The sequence below is a fragment of the Phacochoerus africanus genome, chromosome 1 (genome assembly GCF_016906955.1).
Source record: "Phacochoerus africanus isolate WHEZ1 chromosome 1, ROS_Pafr_v1, whole genome shotgun sequence".
In the NCBI taxonomy this organism is placed as follows: domain Eukaryota; kingdom Metazoa; phylum Chordata; class Mammalia; order Artiodactyla; family Suidae; genus Phacochoerus; species Phacochoerus africanus.
The window spans coordinates 216,794,106-216,812,371 of NC_062544.1; the positions used below are offsets into that span (position 1 = coordinate 216,794,106).

General features: G+C 39.4%; 1 protein-coding gene across 2 annotated transcripts in view; it reads left to right on the top strand.

Annotated features, from left to right (window-relative positions):
- Positions 1–1,355: 1,355 nt before the first annotated feature.
- The window catches only part of CCDC14 (coiled-coil domain containing 14), a 48,054-nt gene continuing 31,143 nt past the window's right edge, over positions 1,356–18,266 (top strand). Inside the window, exons 1-5 of one of the 2 annotated variants that reach the window (XM_047790579.1) lie at positions 1,356–1,661; positions 9,016–9,071; positions 9,384–9,456; positions 9,962–10,031; positions 10,124–10,249. In XM_047790579.1, coding sequence (XP_047646535.1) covers positions 1,488–1,661; positions 9,016–9,071; positions 9,384–9,456; positions 9,962–10,031; positions 10,124–10,249 — 499 coding nt within the window. In that variant the 5' untranslated portion in view covers positions 1,356–1,487. The remainder of the gene's footprint in view (positions 1,662–9,015; positions 9,072–9,383; positions 9,457–9,961; positions 10,032–10,123; positions 10,250–18,266) is intronic. The other variant, XM_047790570.1, reaches the window with a different exon arrangement.

Genomic DNA, 18,266 nt, shown 5'->3' on the forward strand with positions numbered 1-18,266 from the left:
ACAGGGAAGGGATGAAGAAGGGAGAGGTTTTTCACAGTTTAATCTAATTTAAAGCTAAGTTTATTAAATACTTAGTTTCCCCAAATCATTTAGTATGAGTGTGCACTATATAGGTGAACAGACTGCAGTTTCTGGGTTTTTATTTTAATTCTAATTAAGACTTTCAAAAGGTAGCTCAGTTTCCTTAAAAAAAAAAAAAAGGGGGGGTTCATTTCTCCCCAACTTGATTTAAAACATCAATTCAGGAGTTCCTGTGGTGGCTCAGTGGTAACGAACCACACTGGTATCCATGAGGATGCAAGTTTTATCCTTGGCCTCACTCATCGCTCGGTGGGTTAAGGATCCTGCCTTGTGGTAAGCTGCCGGGTAGGTCTCAGACGTGACTCACACCTGGCCTTGCTGTGGCTGTAGGGCAGTGGCAGCTGAAACTCCCTTAGTACTCCTAGCCAACATCAACTCAAAACTCAATGCCAGAGTTCCCCTTGTGGTGCAGCAGAAATGAATTCCCACTAGTATCCATGAGGATGCGGGTTGGATTCCTGGCCTCATTTAGTGGTTTGGCTATGGGGTGTGGCAGTGAGCTGTGGAGTATGTCACAGTGGTGGCAGAGATCCTGCATTGCGGTGGCTATGGCTGTGGCTGGCAGTTGTAGATCCCTTTGGATCCCTGGCCTGGGAACGTCCATATGCCGTAGGTGTTGCCCTAAACAAAACAAAGCAAAACCTCAGTGCCTTAAAAAGACATTAAAATTTGTGCAGTACGAACACTGTGGTAAGAATACTGTGTTATTCTTTATTAACAGTAATTACCTCCACTGAAGAGGTATGCTTGGAAGTAAAACCAAAATCCCAACTAATAAGCACTGTTCTGAAATCAAGAGGCACATAATGAAAGATGTGAAATGGCCGTCAGAATTACGCAATGATAAGGAAACTGAGGGTTGATTTTTATTGACCATCAAGAACAAAAACATTCACAATGGCATACAAAAACACGAACTAAAAATACAGAATCAAATCCCACGGTCAGTGCAATTCCATCTGAAACCTAACCACCCTCTACCCCAGTCCCTTCCTCTGGTCCTGGCGGGTCCCCGCCACCACTTCCCGCTGCTGAGGCAGGGTTCTCCACCAGAAGCTCACGCTGCAGGACGGAGAACTCCTCCCAGGTGACCTGGAACCCGGCTCCGCCCACCGCTCCAGCTCCCCGCCCCGCCCTCCTTGCCCCGCCCAGCTCCGTCCCCTCCCACCCCCCCGCCCAGCTCCGTCCCCTCCCACCCCCCCCGCCCAGCTCCGTCCCCTCCCACCCCCCCGCCCTGCCCTTCCCTTCCCTTCCCTCCCCCGGTCCCGCCGCGCTCGCCCGCGTTCTGTGAGCTTCTCGCACCCTCAGCCCGAGTGTGACGAGCCTGGGCTCGCAGGGGTCTATTGCGCAAGCCCAGGGAGCTGGGCTGAAGTTAGGGGAGAAGCCTTGGCTGCGCTCCCGAGACGATGAAGCGCGGCGTTTCGCCCGCTCCTTCCCGGAAGCGGAAGTTCGGGGGGCGGGCCGAGGGCCGCCGGGAGTCCGCGGCGGTTAATTCTTTTCACCGTGCTTATTTGCTTCGCTCCCTCAGGACTTTTCTGAAGCTGCGAGAGATGGTTAGGTCGGGATCTCGGCCGGGCCAGGTGAGGTCTGCGGACCTGAGGCGTCCACTCTGGGGGCGGAGAGGGACTGAGGGAGTTCTCGGGCCGGGAGCAGTGCAAAACCCCACTTGAAAAAATAAAAACAAAGGCAATGCTCCCGCGTAAAAAATGCTGGGCGAGGAGACGAGGCGGGGGTCGGAGGTGGTGGCACCTGATCTTAACGTCCGAACGCTCAGTCCACAGACCTATTTTCTGTTTTAATCGTTGTGGTCCTCCAGAGCGCTGCCTTTGGTGTGGGGCCCGGGGTTCGAGTCCAACCTCCGCCGCTGGGTCGGTGAGTTAACCGCTCCAAGCCTCGTTGCATCAACTCCAGGTTCTCGGCTCTTCCAAGTGCCTCCGTTAGCTGATCTCCGGTCAGCTGGTGTTTTACTGACAGAAAAAAAAAATTCTTCCAATTAGTGTCCCTGTATTAGGCCTTTTCCCTTTCAAAGCCATGACTCTCATCATTTCTCCTCCCTGGAACACTTCTCTTTTCTTTTTTTCAGGATGAAATCTCAGTTCTTTGGCCTGTCAACACAGCCATTTTTTGATGTGGCTTGAGCATTCCTTACCAGCCACTACCCTCATTCGCGTTACGTACGGCACTCTTCTCCTTTGTGTTCTACAGTGCCTTGGATGCTCCTGTTCCCTCAGGCTTCCATGCTTTTGTGCTTTGTTCAGCCTAGAATGCCCGTCTTCTCCCTGATACCTCCATTTCCCATTTCCTGTCCCTCAGATCAAGGATCACTTCTTGAAGTCTTGTCTAGCACTCTCCCATTTCCATTGTTTGGGTGCCCTTTTGCGCTCCTTTTGTGTCCTTGCTAACCTTTATCAAATCACTTTTCAGGCTAGAGACATTGCTATTCTTCTGCACTGCTCAACAGCTTAACGCTCTGTATTTTCAGGTAATCGATCAATAAGAATCAGCTACTCCTCACATAGCCCTTCTACTTGGAGTGATCTTATTCCTCCTTACATATGTCCACACCACAGCCACCCTTAGACTTTTTTTCAAGACCTGGCTGAAGACTTTCTTCATGAGTATTTTCACACCAGCCCCACCCTTATCTTTTTTTATTGAATGAACTCAGAGTATGTGCAGTCAGGAAGGGGGAAGGATATGTTTTTTTGTAGTCACAGTCACCTGCAGATCCATATTCCAATTCTGCCAGTGTTATTACAGTGATAGTAAGCAAAATACTTTGTACTTCTCTGAGACTCCTTTTCCTTATCTGTAAAATGGGTATAAAATTCTGCCACAGAGAATTGAGGAGATTAAAGGAAAAAACCTGGTAAAACATCTGTTTCACACTTGACATAAAATAAACAACATAATTTAGTCCCCTTGAAAACACTTAGTTTATTACTGTCTTAATGATAATAATAGCAGCTACCATTTACATCCCGCTTATGTGACAGGTACTACTTTAAGTGCTTTTACATATCACATGTAATTGTTCATGTAATCTTCACAGAGCATTAGGAAGTAGATACTATTACCCTCATTTTATACATGAGAAAATTGAGGGATGGAGTTCAGATAACTTCCCTGTAGTTAAGACAACTGATTAGCAGAGGAAACAGAATTCAGATTCACATATCTGGTACCAGAGCCCATTCTTTTATACCTTAGTCTGTATTTCATTAAATGCACAACTGAACAAGCTACTGTTTCTGAAATTTAGGCTTCTGCCTCACAGAAGTAATAACAATCACAGGATGTGGATTAAGTGGTAATGAAAGGCTTTAGTACCCTCTAAATTATTCCATTAAGGTAACCTTATCTCACACTTGTTGGTAGGAGATATGACTCCTAAGAAATACTTACATTTTTCTCAATCAGTGAGTAAAAAGTTTGATAATAATATCTAGTGTAAGTAAATATGAGATTAAAAAACTGATTCTCTGATGCATTGCCATTTGGGGCTCTTCTTTTGGAAAGCAGTTTTGCAGTGTGTATCTATGGCCTTTAGATGACTAATAACCTTTTACCAAATAATTAAACTTTTAGTCCTGAATATGAAAGGCTATTTTCAGTATATGAAAAGGTTCATTTCAGGTTTGTTTTTTAATTGTGAAAAATATGAAGTAAACCAAGGATATATTACGTCCACTTAAGAAAATGCTATACAACCATTTAAAAAGTTTGAAAAATACAAGATTCAAAATTGCAACTGTCTAGTCATGATGACTAAATAAATAATTCATATGAAGCCCCAGTAGCAGAGCACATCTGGTGCCTGTATCTTGGTTTTTAAATACTGGTGTTCACTAAGAGGAACCATGACTTCTTGGAAAAATGGCTAATTCCAGGGCTGAGGCAGAGAAATTATAAGATGAACCTGGATACATCAAAATACAAAGCTCCTGCACAGCAAAGGAAACAATTAGCAGAGTGAAAAAGCAGCTTATGGAATGGAAAAAAATATTTGTAAGCCATATATCTGATAAAGGGTTCATAACCAAAATATATTAATAAGTCTCACCTACAACTCCATAACAAAACCCAAATAACTTGATTGGAAAATGGGCAAAGGACTTGAATAGATATATCTCCAAAGAAGACATGCCAATGACCAACACATATATGAAAAGATGCTTAACATCACTAATCTTTAGGGAAATGCAGAACAAAACAACAATCCTACCCTCATACCTGTTAGGATGGCTGTTATCAAAAAAAGCAAAACAACAACAACAAAAAAACCCCAACCCAGAAAATAAGTGTTGGTGAGGATGTGGAGAAATATGAACCCTTGTACACCATTGATGGGAATGTTAAAGAGTGATACAGCTGCTGTGAAAAACCATATGAAGTTTCCTCAAAAATTAAAAATAGAACTGTCATATGATCCAGTAGTCCAACTTTGGATATTTATCCAAAAGAATGAAAAACAAGATCTTGAAGAGATACTTGCACTTCATTTTTATTACATTATTCACAATAGCAGAGATGTGATAACAACCTAAATGTCCATTGATGGGTTAGTGGATACAAAGCAGTGGAATAGTTTTCAGTCTTAAAAACGAAGGAAATCCTGTCATCTGCAACATGAATGAACATTAAGGGTATTATGCTAATGAAATAAGCCAGTCACAGGACAAATATTGCATCAGTTCACTTATATAAAGTATCTAAAATAGTCAGACTCATAGAAGCAGAGAGGAGAATGGTAGTTGCCAGGGACTGGAGGGAGGAGGGAATAGAGATAAATATACATTTTAGTTATGCAAGGTGAATAAGTTCTAGACATCTGCTATATAGCACCATACTCTAGTTAATATTGTGTTGTACACCTGAAAATTAGGCAGCGAAGAGTAGCTTAAAAATAATGACATACTAAAATGATACAGAAGCCAGTTTGAAGAGACTCCTACTGACAGCATCTGGGACAATTTGGGCATCAATATAAGTAATAATAATGCATCACTAAATAACATAGGAGTCAATGAGTTCATACTAACAAGTGAAGTACTTCACTAAAGTGGAATGCCAACTAATAATGTAAAAGGAATGATAGAAGTTAGGATAAATGACCATTTGACAAATGATTAAGGAAAGATCCTCAATGGATGCTAAAACTACTAGATAAAAGTTTGATGGATGGGATGTTTGCATAATCTCAAAGTATCTCCCCACAAAATGCTTAATATTTGAAGCAGTAAAAATAGTAACCTTGTAGTGAAAAATCTGGCAGGCACCATCTTAAATAATTAAAGTGTACATCGCCAATAATGGGACAAACTGACATCATATATGCCTGTTCATATTGTATTGAGAAGGATACAATATCCCTTTTGTGGTATTCCTGCCAAAAAGCACAACCTGAAACTAATCATGATGAAGCAGATGAGTCTAAACGTCCAGAGGGACATTGTACTGAGGTAACTGCTCATATTCTTTGAATATGTCAAGGCTGTAAAAGATGATGGATGACAACCTGGGGAACTGTACAGATTAAAGGAGACTAAGGACATAATCACAGTTTAAGATGCAACATATATGATCCTGGATTGAACATGGGCCAGATGTGTTTTGTTTTTTTTTTTTTTATAAAGGAGAGTATTGGGATAATTGGCAAACTGATTAAGATCTGTAGATTAGATTATAGTATATTTCACTGTTAATTTCCTGATTTTGATCATTACATTTGGGTTATATGAGTGACATTGTTCTTAGGAAATATTTAGGAGTAAATATTTAAATATAAAGGGTATCATGTCTGCAACTTTGAAATGGTTCAGACAAAAAGTAATACTGTGCATTTTTTTGAAAGAGGACATGGCAGATGTAGTAAAATGTCAAGAGCTGGGGAGCCGTGATGATGTGTATACATTTCTTTTGTGCTATTATTTCAAAACAGTATAGGAGTTCGCATTGTGACTCAGGGGATTAAGAAACCGACTAGTATCCATGAAGATGTGGGTTCAATCCCCTGGCCTTGCTCAGTGGGTTAAGGATACAGTATTGCTGCAAGCTGCAGTGTAGGTTGCAGATGTCGCTTGGATTTGGCCTTGCTATGGCTGTGGTGTGTAGGCTGGCAGCTGCAGCTCCAATTCGAACCCTAGCCTAGGAATTTCCATATGCCAAGGGTATGGCCATAAAAAGAAGAATGCAAAGACAAATTTGAAGGAAATGTGCCAGTATGATACTGTTGCAGCGTGCTTTTATCCTGACTGTTATTTTTTGCCTGATTTTCTGTAATATAACCTTATGTGTTTTTGTTTGTTTATTTGTTTTTGAGAAATACTATATACAATCTTACACTTAGGCCATTTGCCATACATTTATCTTAGTATACTTTCTTAATTTTGAAAGATAATTATTATGGTAGTTAGACTTAGCAGTATAGTAGTTTGGCTTTTGATTATGGTCCTGCCCAGGACATTCACACAGATACTGTGAAGGGAAGGACACCGAGGGGCCCATGCAGAGACCGGTGGAGCTATGTTACATGGAATCTTATGTCCTCCAACATTGGTTCTCACTGCTGGCTTCATGACTCCATCATATTCCAAGTTATCTTTAGGAGACGTGAACTGTATCAACCCAATTTACAAAGTATGTTCTCAGTAGCGTTCTTAAAAGGAGGGAGTACATATTCAAGCAAATAATAGAATATTATATAACTCCAGAAAGTTTAAATAGTAGCTAGCTGCTCACAGCTATCTTAGTATGAAATTATGCTAAGTGGTTGTGGCTCAACTGGTTATGAACCCTACCAGTATTCATGAGGATGCAGGATTGATCCCTGGCCTCACTCAGTGGGTTAAGGATCTGGTATTGCTGTGAGCTGTGGTGTAGGTCGCAGATGCAGCTTAGATCCCACGTTGCTGTGGCTGTGGCATAGGCCAGCAGCTGCAGCTCTGATTTGACCTCTTGCCTGGAAACTTCCACATGCCACAGGTACGGCCTTGAAAAATCATAAATGTAACTGCCAACAGTGCCTGCACCTGGAGGATAAGATGAGGGAATGAGTAGGAAATTTAATGTCTTTTAAATATTATATTTTGAATAGAGATTATATTTATCTGATATAAAATTGTTAAAATAGGGTGTTCCCACTGTGGCACAGTGGGTTAAAAATCCAACTACAGTGACTAGGGTCATGGAAGTATGGGTTCGATCCTTGGCCCAGTGCATAGGATTAAAAGACCTGGTGTTGCTGCAGCTATGGCATGGGTTGCAGCTGTGGTTCTGTTAGTCCCTGGCCTGGGAACTACCCATAGTATGGGTATGGCCACACTAAAAAATAAATAAATAAATAAATAAATAGTTATTAAGATATAAAAAGGTATACCGTGGAAATTATCCCTTGCTCTATCCTCCAGATTCTTTTTCTCTCTATACAGGTAACTACAATTAACTGTTTCTTATATAACTCTCAATATATTGGTACATGTATAAGCAAATACATATTTTTTTTTATTTTACACAAAAGAAGCCCACTTAAGTTACTTTTAAAATTCAATATTAGAAAACATATGCATTTAAAAAGAAAGATTGAGGAGTTCCCGTCGTGGCGCAGTGGTTAACGAATCCGACTAGGAACCATGAGGTTGCGGGTTTGATCCCTGGCCTTGCTCAGTGGGTTCAGGATCCGGTATTGCCGTGCGCTGTGGTGTAGTTTGCAGACTTGGCTCGGATCCCGAGTTGCTGTGGCTGTGGAGTAGGCCGGCGGCTATAGCTCTGATTAGACCCCTAGCCTGGGAACCTCCATATGCTGCAGGTGCGGCCCAAGAAAAGGCAAAAAGACAAAAAATTTAAAAAAAGAAAAAGAAAGATTGAGAGAATGAGATGTAGGCAAAGAGAAATGGTAGAGTTTTCATGTGCTAGTCTTGTTAGGCATTCAAAAGGATGTGGATAAATAGAATCAGAGTTTTAAACTCTGCCCTGTATCTTGAATTAACTTACATGTTAAGAAGAATGGGGGCGTTCCCGTCGTGGCGTAGTGGAAACAAATCCAACTAGGAACGATGAGGTTGCAGGTTCAATCCCTGGCCTTGTTCTGAGTTAAGGATCCAGCGTTGCTTTGAGTTGTGGTGTAGGTCACAGTCCTGACTTGGATCTGCTGTGGCATAGGCCGGCAGCTGTAGCTCCAATTCGACCCCTAGCCTAGGAACCTCCATATGCTGTGGTGTGGCCCTCAAAAGCAAAAAAAAAAAAAAAAAAAAAAAAGATGGGGAATGTAGAACATGTTGAGGGAATGAATATAGTCCACACTTACTGTAGTAGGTACTCCCGGTTAAAATATCTCAGCTTCACCTTCTGCTTAGGTAGACTTAAGGAACAAATTGTATGTGTTGCTTGCTCAACATTTTGTAAAGAACAAATTATTTATTTATAAAAGTTCAATTATATTTGTGGGGTTTATTAAAAATTAACATGATACATAAAATGAAATATTATTCAGCTTTAACAAGAAAGAAATTTTGCACATACTTCAACATGGATGAACCTTGATATTGTTATGCTAAGCAAAATAAAAAGGGACAAATACTGTATGATTCCACTTATATAAGCTTCCCAGAGCAGTCAGATTGATAGAGACAGAAAGTAAAAGGGTGCTGCCAGGACTTAGAGGACGAGAGGTTAATGATGAATGGGCACAGAATTTCAGTTTGGGAAGATGGAAGAGTTCTGAAGACGGATGGTAGTGATAGTTGCAAAATAATGTGTGTAGTTAATGCCACAGAACTGTACACTTTAAAATGACTAAATTGGTAGGTTTTATGTATGTTTTATCACAATAAAAAAAGGAAACAAAACAAACTTTTGGGTTTTGTCAAAGCAGTGTACTGAGACTATAATAAAATATTTGTTTATCTACTACAACATAATGCATTATTTTCATAGGTATTATCTTCAGGAAAGCACACTGGACCTGCTAAGTTAACAAATAGAAAGAAAGGGTGAGTACCTAAAGAAGTTTACAACTTCAGGAACTCTGAAAAAGTATTTTCATATCTTTGGGCTGGCCTAAATTTTGCCTACCCCTGAAAACTAGATAGTTTCTCTATTTCACCACTCTGGGGAGGAAGCATTCTTATCTTCCCATATTGATCATTTTAGTGTTTAATGAAGTCCTGCATAGATCCATCTTTTCCAGGGTTGGACAAGCTTTCTTTATCCAGCCTTTCCTGGAAAGAAAAATGACTATAATACATTTTGGGAAAAAAACTTTTTGTATTATTTGTAAAAATACTAACAAACTTGTATTTTAGGACTCATTTAAGAAAGATATCCCGTCTTAATGCAGATTCTGGCTATCCCACTCATTCTGATTCAGAAAGTCAGGTAAGATTAAACAGTAGATACAACATATACTACTTTAATTAGTTTTCAGGTGAAAGCTAAGAAGGAGGAATTCAATGGTGAAGTATTAATTGCCCTAAGGGAGAATGAAGGCTTCATGGAGTTTCCATTGTGGCTTAGCAGTAACAATCCAGCTAGTATCCATGAGGATGTGGGTTCAATCCGGGGTCTCTCTCAGTGGGTTAAAGATCCAGCATTGCCATGAGCTGTGGTGTAGGTCACACAGATGTGGCTTGGATCCCGTGTTGCTGTGGCTGTGGCTGTGGCTGGCAGTTGCAGCACAGATCTGACCTCTAGCCTGGGAACTTCTATATGCTGCAGGTTCGGCCCTAAAAAGCAAAAAAAAAAAGAATGAACGCTTTTTGCTTTAAAACGTTTCTACCAATAATAAATTGCTTCTAAATAAGGGGAGTTTTAAATTACAGATTTTTTTTTTTCCTGTGTTAAAATTTTATGTACAAATTTCTAAATGACTTTTTCCTTACAGACTGAAACAGTACAGGGGCTTGATGGTTGTGCTTCTTTGCTACGGGACATTTTGAGAAATGAAGATTCAGGTTTTACTTTTTAAATGCTTCTTTGCTGATCACTTTTTCTCAATTAAGTAGTTCTATTAGGGCTAATGAATTTTTGTTTTAATTATTAATAGGTTCAGAAATAGCATATTCAGAAAATAGATATAACCCCAGACCTTTAGAAAGCAAAAGATGTGGATCTAAAAAGAAAGGACATGAAAAACAACACGCTGTTCCTTCAGTAGTCCGGAAAGAAATTTGTAAGTATTTTTTCTCGTATTTATTTATTTATTTTTGTCTTTTGTGTTTTTTTTTTAGGACTGCCCCCACAGCGTATGGAGGTTCCCAGGCTAGGGGTCAAATTGGAGCTGTAGCCGCTGGTCTATGCCACAGCCACAGCAACACTGGATCTGAGCCTTGTCTGCGACCTACAGCACAGCTTACGGCAACGCCAAATCCTTAACCCATAGAGCAAGGCCAGGGATCAAACCCGAAACCTCATGGTTCCTGGTGAGATTCGTTTCTGCTGCGCCACGTCGGGACTCATCTTATTTATTTAAATGCAATACTTAATTGTGTTATTCAGGTGTGTGTGTTCAGGCTTTTTTTGTCTTTATTCGGTTTCTAATTGTTGAGAAGTTGCTTTTTTATACTATCATTTTCCCAAGAGGAAAGTAGAAAAAAAAAGTAACTAGGTTTTGTAGGAGAGAAGATTCAAAAACAGAATGACATTTGGGAGGTATGTGGTTATCTCCTTGCCCCTTGTTTCTGTTGATATTCACAAATTGGTTAGGTTTTGTGTGTGTACATACGGTTTTAAAGTATTTTATGTACATATATTTTATTTTGTTTATTTTTTTATATACGTATATTCTAGGTAAGTTCTGTAGCTCAACTTTTTAAGCTGCACAGTTATAAGATGTAAACAGGAAGATAAAATTCCACGTTGGATAGATAGGTAAGGAAAGAAGGCCTGCCACTAATTGACAGTGAATGTAGCCAAGGATGTTTTACACCCTCACAGTTAACTTACTGACTTAATTGAGTGTAATAATTCAGTAAGCAGTTTGTGTGTTTGTTTTGCTTTTCAGGGCCATATCCGTAGCATGTGGAAGTTCCTAGGCTAAGGGTCGAATCAGAGCTGCAGTTGCCGGCCTACACACCACAGCCACAGTAACAAGGGATCTGAGTCACGTTGTGACCTATGCTGTAGCTTGCGGCAATGCCAGATCCTTAACCCACTGAGCAAGGCCAAGGATCAAACCTACATCCTCATGGGTACTGGTCAGGTTCGTAACACACTCAGCCACAATAGGAGCTCCACAAAAGCAGTTTAGAATAAGCAAGTTTTGATTATGTTGTTCCCTGGAGGCCTAGAGAACAAGATAGCCCAAAATGGAGATGGAAAAGTCCATGCTTGGAATTCAGATGGTTGAGAATGGAAACTAGTTCCATAGTTTAGGTGAGCCAAAAAACTTGAGCACAACAGTTAATGCTTAGATTCAGCTTAACCAACCCTGGATCTGGTCAAAGAGACTGAGAAAATAAGGGTAGAGCATTCAAAGGACTAGAGGCTGATGTTGCAGATGGTTCTGACATAGGGAAATGAAGTATAGGAAATAACTTACTGACTCATCTTGGAGGCCACTCATTTAGCCTGTATTGTCTGCTCAAGATGGCAGTCTCTAGCCTCACGTGGCCACTGAGCACTCCCAGGAGCTGAATTGTAAATGTTACTTTACTTTAATTAATTTAAATTTAAGTTTGAATAAATTTGATATGTGATCTAGTTATTATAAAACTTTAAAGTATGTTTAGAATAACTTAGGTAAGTAAATCTACTTTTTAACTCTAAGTTTTATTAAATCTAAATACACGTTGAGGATTTCTGGTGAAAATTTACCATCTAGATGGAGATATGCTTTGTAGTAAAATACAAAGTATGAAGATTTAATACAAAAAATAAAATATCTCAGTGTTTAGGAGTTCCTGTTGTGGCTCAGTGGTGAACAAACCCAGCTAGTGTCCATGAGGACAAGGGTTTGATCCCTGGCATCGCTCAGTGGGTTAAGCATCTGGCGTTGCTGTGAGCTGTGGTGTGGGTTGAGACACGGCTCAGATCCCATGTTGCTGTGGCTGTGGCGTAGGCCGGCAGTTATAGTTCCAATTCAACCCCTAGCTTGGGAACCTCCATATGCCGTGGGTGTGGCCCTAAAAATACAAAAGACAAAAAAAAAGTATATATATGTATCAATGTTTAATGCTAATTGCATGTTGAAATGTGAATATATTGATTTGAATAAAACATGAGGATTAATTTTACCTATTTTTTACTTTTTTAATATAGCCACTGAAAAATTTTAAATTATGTATACACTTTACATTATATTTCTATTGGACAACATTTGTCTAAACCAGGGATCAGCATACTGCAGCCAATTTTGTCTTATAAATAATGTTTAGTTATCTATTTTATAAATAAAATTTTATCAGAGCATGGCCCTGTGAATTCATTTATGTATTTTCTGTGGCTGCTTTTGTGCTGCTGTTGCAGAGTTTAGTAGTTTTGACAGAGACCATCTGGCCTGCTAAGGGTAAAGTGTTGATTCTCTGGTCTGATAAGAAAAAGTGTGCCAACCCCTGGTCTAGTTCTTGAAGTAGAGGCGTATTTATTGGGGCTAATAAAGGAGTGGTAGCACCAATTAATTGCCTATTCCTCGCTCTCATTTGAAATGTACATGACCGACAGTTATGCCATAGTAGCACCTTGTTGAATCCCAGCTTAACTGTTATCAGAGTTCCAACAGAAAATAGGATTGCAGCACTCAAATTAGGATAATTTGAGGTTTATTTGCAAGGAAACGCATTACAAAGGTGTGACTGTGGTATAGGAAAACCACAGGCGATTGTGCTAGCTTGGTGCCAGCAGCGGCAGCAGAGCTGTTATTATCACTAGACCTTAGGGATAAGGTGAGGAAGAGGTTACTGGGACTCAGAGGTACTGCTGTGTAGATTAGTCTGCCTTGAGAAGAGCAGTGAGCTTCATGGGATAAAGCCAGCCCACAGGGGTCCCATAGAGAGGGATTTGGAACTAAATACTCTGAATTCATGCCTCTTCCTTTCCTTGATAATGCCAAGACTCCCATTGGGTCAGACCCAATTGGAAGCCTCTTGATGTATAACATATCTGGGATTTGGTTGTCATTCTTACAAGCTAGTCAGTTGACCTTACTGTGTCATTGAATTTTTTTTCCTTTTTTTTTTAAATTACTCAATGAATTTATTACATTTGTAGTTGTACAATGATCATCACAATCCAATTTTATAGGATTTCCATCCCACAACCCCAGCTCATTCCCCCACCCCCCAAACTGTCTCCTTTGGAGACCATAAGTTTTTCAAAATCTGTGAGTCAGTATCTGTTCTGCAAAGAAGTTCATTCTGTCCTTTTTTCAGATTTCACATGTCAGTGAAAGCATTTGATGTTGGTATCTCATTGTATGGCTGACTTCACTTAGCATGATAATTTCTAGGTTCACCCATCATTGCATGTTGATAGACACAAGATTCTTGGGTCAGAGACAAAGGACTTTATTACGCATAGCATAACAAGCAGTATATACATCAGCATGTTTGTGTATTTGTGTTGGTTCTTCCTTGCTGCCAGTTCCCATTGAAATAAGGGGATGGAACCTAGGCAGATGCTGCACATGCTGCAGGTTTAAGTTTCAGCTGAGGGTCACTGAGCTTGGGGACTCCATTGCTTTGTTAGTGAGAGTAAGCAAGCCTATACTTATCTCAAGGAGAAACATTTCCTTATCCCTCAAGGTTGCTCACTACAAACATAACCCTGAGAAATGGCCTTGGTAAAGGGCTTAGGTCAAGTTCTTACTTCCTCAGTTGACTCAGCAACAATCACCTTGTATTAGAAATTAGTTCTCATTGATTTATTCATTCCTGAGGTTGACCCATCAGAAGCAGAAGCCTCTTTCCATTTGGTTAAGTTACTCTCTTTTTTAGTTGCACAAACTCTGGCACTATATTTCGTTGATCTTTTTTTTTCCTTTTTTTGTGATTGGCAGCTGTTAAAACAGTATTAGGTTTTTTGTTCTGTTATCATAGTGCTCAAAATACACAAAACCATGCTTAGCAATTGTTTTCTTTTCCATCTCTGTACAAGTGAGATAAGCATAAATAGGACTTCAGGGAATCTATTATAGCATGTTAACTGGTATCTATGTATCACTTTAATTTTGACATACATTATCTTATGTTACTATTTTATGTTAACTGTCTTCTGGGGCTTGGACTCTTTTTTTTTTTGTCTTTTTTTAGGACTGCACCTATAGCATGTGGAAGTTCCCAGGCTAGGGGTCACATCAGAGCTGTAGCTACTGGCCTACGCCACAGTGACAGCCATAGCCACAGCAATGCAGGATCTGAGCAGGGTCTGTGCCAGATCCTTAACCTACTGAGTGAGACCAGGGATGGAACCCATATCCTCATGAACACTAGTCGGGTTCGTTACTGCTGAACCACAATGGGAACTCCTTGGACTCCTTATGTGTTTTCTTTCTGGGACCTGCCTGATCATTGAACATCCATGGATCACACATACCTACCCTGATGTATATTGGGAGGAAGGGGCAAAAAGGCAGTTCCAAAAGTGCATTGAGAGCTTGCTTGAGAGTGCTCCTGACATTTAAACAAACAAACAAACAAAAAACCATTTTAAAATAAGTGACTTTTTACATTTTGATAACTGTGTTGAATGCATGGGCACATGACCCTACTTTCAGTGGCCTACATTTCTGCCCTCACTTTGGGGAAATAAACCGCTACAGGCATAATATTTTGAGCATTGATTTTCCCCTTCAATGCCAGGTGTTCTTTTACATATTTCAAATTAAATAGGCATCCAGCAGCTCCTATATGTAGTAGATATTTGTTCTATATTTGGGTGGCAGGAATTATCTTACCTGTCAGACAATGGTTGTACATCTAGCGCTATACAGCAGCTAGAATTCAAGGACAGAAAAAATTCTGAGGACTGAATAAATGACTGTATCCCTTTCATGAATTCTAGTTATCAATTAGACACTGCTGCCCTAATTTGGTGAAAATGTTTATGTAGGATGCTTTGGTATAGTGAATTAGAGCAATGTATACTTCATTTGTATTTGTGTAGTAACAGGCTATTTTGTTGTTGATGGTGGTTTTTTTTTTTTTAATATTGAAATATATATCCATGTATATCCATTTATGGATAACTTGGGATAATTTAAGATTTTGTCTCTTAAATACAAATATGTAATATTCTCAGTAGAGTTTCATATAGATTGAGTTAGTAAAGAGGTAAAGTAAGTCATTTTAGCTCTAAAGCTTTGAATTTTAAGAAATGTTTGAAGTTTATTAATTTATGTTGGATGATGACATCTGCTGGCAAAGGGATAATATTGTAGTTCAGCTTTATCAGAGATTGTGAAAACCATCCCTTGAAAAGAAGGTGAGTGAAAGCCAATGCTTGGGACCTGTGAGTGTAAAATCTGAGAATTCCTCAAACCAGACAATTTTTATCTTATGGAACCAAAGGAAATCCAAGTGCAGAAGAGAAACTAGAAATCAGGAAAAGAAGATTAATGTGCTGGATGGCCAGGGGCTGCCTATGATCTCACCCTTCATCATTTTAGATTCCAAAGTTAAAATGTTTTAGAGGATTCTTTCCCACTTCATTTATTATAAAATTGTGTTTCTAATAATTTTTTTTTTACAGAAACGTTTATTAACCAATTAGTTGTAGCGCATCTATTCAGATAGCAAAGAATAACTTTTACTGCATGTCACCTCAAGGGGACATGAATAGAGGTATATTACTGTTATCAGATGGGAAGATTTGTGAATATGAAATATTTAATTGTCTATATTAAGACTGCAGCCATTTGGTATTAGATATAACATTTACTGAGTTCTTACTGTGTGCTAGACGTTGATACTTGTGCTATCTCAATTACTTTTCACAACAATCTTATGGAATAGGTAATGCTCTTATTATCATCATCTTTCTGATGAGGAAGAGGAGGCCAAGAGAGCATAGATAATTTGCCAGAAGTTATTCAGCTAGTAACTATTAGAGGTCATATTTAGGCTGGGGAAATAGGTTCACAGGAATAGTTTTTCTCAAAAGGAATTAAAACCTCAGTTAAAATGGAAGCAGGTATTATCTCTAATGATTTTCATAGTCAATTATTAACTTAGTCTTTTTATTTATTTTTTAAATTATTTGTTTTTAATTATTAAAAATAATTGTTTTTCAATTATTTTCTTTACTTTTTATTACAGTGTTTCATCTGCCTTTAATTTTTTTTTTTTTAATCTTTTTTGGCCTCCTCACAGCACATGGAGTTCCTGGGCCAGGGCCGAGCAACACTGGATCTTTTAAAGCACTGCCAAGCCAGAGATTGAATCTGTATCCTGGTGCTGCAAAGACACTGCCAGTCCTATTGTGCCACAACAGGAACCCCTGCCTTTAATTTTTTGCTTTTATTTAAGTAAAAGTAACAACAACAAAAAAGAAAACTAATGGAGTTCCTGTCACGGCTCAGCAAAAATGAATCTGACTAGTATCCATGAGGTTGCGGGTTCGATCCCTGGCCTTGCTCAGTGGGTTAAGGATCTGGTGTTGCCGTGAGCTGTGGTATAGGTCACAGACGTGGCTCGGATCCGGTGTTGCTGTGGCTGTGGCATAGACCAGGGGCTACAGCTCCAATTTGACCCCTCGCCTGGGAAACTTTGTATGCTGTAGGTTGGCCCTAAAAAGACACACATACACAAAAAGTAAGTAAAAGTAAGTTTTATGCTTTTAGCAGTGTTTTTATTTTCAATAAATTGTATATGTATTTGGGGAATTCCATGCCATTAAAAATTTTTTAACTATTTTCACTTTTTAAATAGTTAAGAAATAACTTTCATAAAGCAAGAGCATAGGAGTTCCCGACATGGCTCAGTGGTTAACGAATCCGACTAGGAACCATGAGGTTGCAGGTTCGATCCCTGGCCTTGATCAGTGGGTTAAGGATCTGGCATTGCCATGAGCTGTGGTGTAGGTCGTGGACGCGGCTCGGATCCTGCATTGCTGTGGCTCTGGTGTAGGCTGGTGGCTACAGCTCTGATTCGACCTCTAGCCTGGGAACCTCCATATGCTGCAAGTGTGGCCCTAGAAAAGACCAAAAAAGCAAGTTCATAAATCTCAGTGCATTTTTGTGTATGTGTACACCCATATAGTCACCACCCAGATGAAAATATAGAACATTTTTGGTATCCGTCTAGCTCTCACCCATCAATATTCTCATCACCACCTATCTCCTCATCCTTCAGTAACCACTTTTCTGACTTGTATCTCCATTGGATACTTTTACTATCTTTGAACTTCATATACGTGCAGTAGTACACTATATAGTCTCATGTCTGACTCACACATCATGTCTGTTTATTTCATGTAGGTGGTTTAAATCTATCAGTAGTTTATTGTTTTCCATTGCTCTGTAGTGTTCCATCATATGAGTATACCACAATTTATCCATTTCTACTATTCATGGCTATTTGAGTATTTTCAGTTTTTGGCTGTTACAATAAAGCTGTTGTGAACATTCTTTTATACATCTTTTAGTAGATATAAACACTCATATCTGTTAGGTATGTACCTGGAAGTACAATTGCTGTATCATAGAATATGTGTTTAGCTTTGGTAAGTACTGCCAAAAGCTATATATTTCTCTAAATTTATTTTGTACCCTGATACCAAACTTAACCAGAACACTCTTGTATCTGTTAATAGTCTTTAAAAAAAATTTGGGAGGGGGATCTTATTAGACAAAGCAATAGATTTTGACAGTTTTCTATAGAGTAGTGCTATGTAGAAAACTTTGTTGTTTTTCATGTATTAGTTTATTGATACTAGATGTTTACTTTGTACATACATTAATATAAGACTGTGGGAGAAAAAAAAGCCTATAGTTTAGTCAGGTAGAAAAGAGAATGAAAGATAATACAGTACAATGTGCAAGAGGTATATGATTTGTATAGACAGTATGTGCTCTGGGGTGTTGAAGGACAGTCACCAGACTGGGATGATTGGAAAAGGCTTCATGGGAGAGGAACCCCTTCAGATGAACTTTGGTGAGTAGGTAGAATTGAATTGAAAGGAAGAGTTCATGATGGGTAATGTCTTAGGAAGGTGATAAACTTGTTTTAGGTCTAATTGGCCTTTCAATTCAACTG